At 47.4% G+C, this 1,230-nt stretch overlaps 1 protein-coding gene across 1 annotated transcript in view; it reads left to right on the top strand.

Annotated features, from left to right (window-relative positions):
• Nucleotides 1-1,230, top strand: part of LOC119421194 (splicing factor U2AF 65 kDa subunit-like) — a 13,629-nt gene that overhangs the window by 4,488 nt on the left and 7,911 nt on the right. Inside the window, exon 5 of the mRNA XM_037688577.1 lies at nt 107-223. Coding sequence (XP_037544505.1) covers nt 107-223 — 117 coding nt within the window. The remainder of the gene's footprint in view (nt 1-106; nt 224-1,230) is intronic.

The following is a 1,230-nucleotide window of genomic DNA, read 5'->3' as shown; positions in this document are numbered from 1 at the left end:
TTCTGTGTTCTGGTCTCTGTTCCTGATGGGTTCCTGGTCCAGATGTTTCCTTGTTCTGCTCTGTGTCCCAGATGATCCTGATGTTGTTCTGGTCTCTGTTCCTCAGGAGTCCATGGCAGAGTTCTTCAACGCTCAGATGCGTCTGGCCGGCCTCTCTCAGACTCCCAGTAATCCAGTCCTCGCGGTTCAGATTAATCAGGACAAAAACTTTGCCTTCTTGGAGGTGAGGCTTCAGTTTTTAAAACTCTTTAAACTCTCGAGGTCCAGCAGGTAAGAAGCACCTGCTGAACTGCTCTGTTGATGTTTTTTCTCGCTCTGCTTTAAAGTGGGCGGAGTTTAACGTTCCACAGCAGTTTGTTTCCTCCAGGAGGGATGATGCAGCTTCGCATTATGCATAAATATAATTTGTTTCAAAAGAACAGGATTCACCATCGGCCTGCATTTCATGCTTCAGGCTGCTGCTGTTTGTCCACTCCGATGAACTTTGGTTCATATTTATTAAAGTTTTTCCATAAAGGGCTGAGGAAAGTTGATCAAAAGACATTAAATACTAATTTTCCTGACAGACCATAATATTTGTGCACTAAGGCAGGCAGCACTGTAAGAGTCATGTTCTTTGACTTCTCCAGTGCTTTTATACCATCAGACCTGCTCTGCTCTGCAGTAAGCTCCTGGGCATGCAGGTGAAGGACTCACTGGTCACCTGGATCAGAGACTACCACACAGGTCGACCATAGTATGTGAGGCTGCAGAACACCACCTCAGACACCATACTGAGCAGCACAGGGGCTCCTCAGGGCACTGTCCTCTTGCCATTTCTGTTCACTCTCTACACCTCAGACTTCAGGTACAACTCACAGTCCTGCCATCTGCAGAGATTCTGGATGACTCTGTCATTGTGGGTTGCATCACTGGAGACCAGGAAACTGAATACAGAGGTGTGGTGGACAGAACCACCTGCAACTCAACGCTGAAAAAACTAAAGAGCTGCAGGTGGACTACAGGAAGAAGACCAGACCTCCAACCCTATCAACATCAATGGTACTAAGGTGGACACTGTGAACTGCTACAAGTACCTGGGGGTCCACCTAGACAATAAACTGGACTGGACAGCTAACACCAACGCCCTCTACAAGAAAGGACAGTCGCCTTTTTCTTCTGAGGAGACTCAGGTCCTTTAATGTCTGCAGGACCATGCTGCAGATGTTCTACCACTCTTTGGTCTCTGCA

Source organism: Nematolebias whitei, chromosome 15, assembly GCF_014905685.2.
Source record: "Nematolebias whitei isolate Nwh7 chromosome 15, NemWhi1, whole genome shotgun sequence".
In the NCBI taxonomy this organism is placed as follows: Eukaryota; Metazoa; Chordata; class Actinopteri; order Cyprinodontiformes; family Rivulidae; genus Nematolebias; species Nematolebias whitei.
The sequence above is the reverse complement of the archived record's forward strand: the minus strand, read 5'-3'. Positions and strand labels throughout refer to the sequence as shown.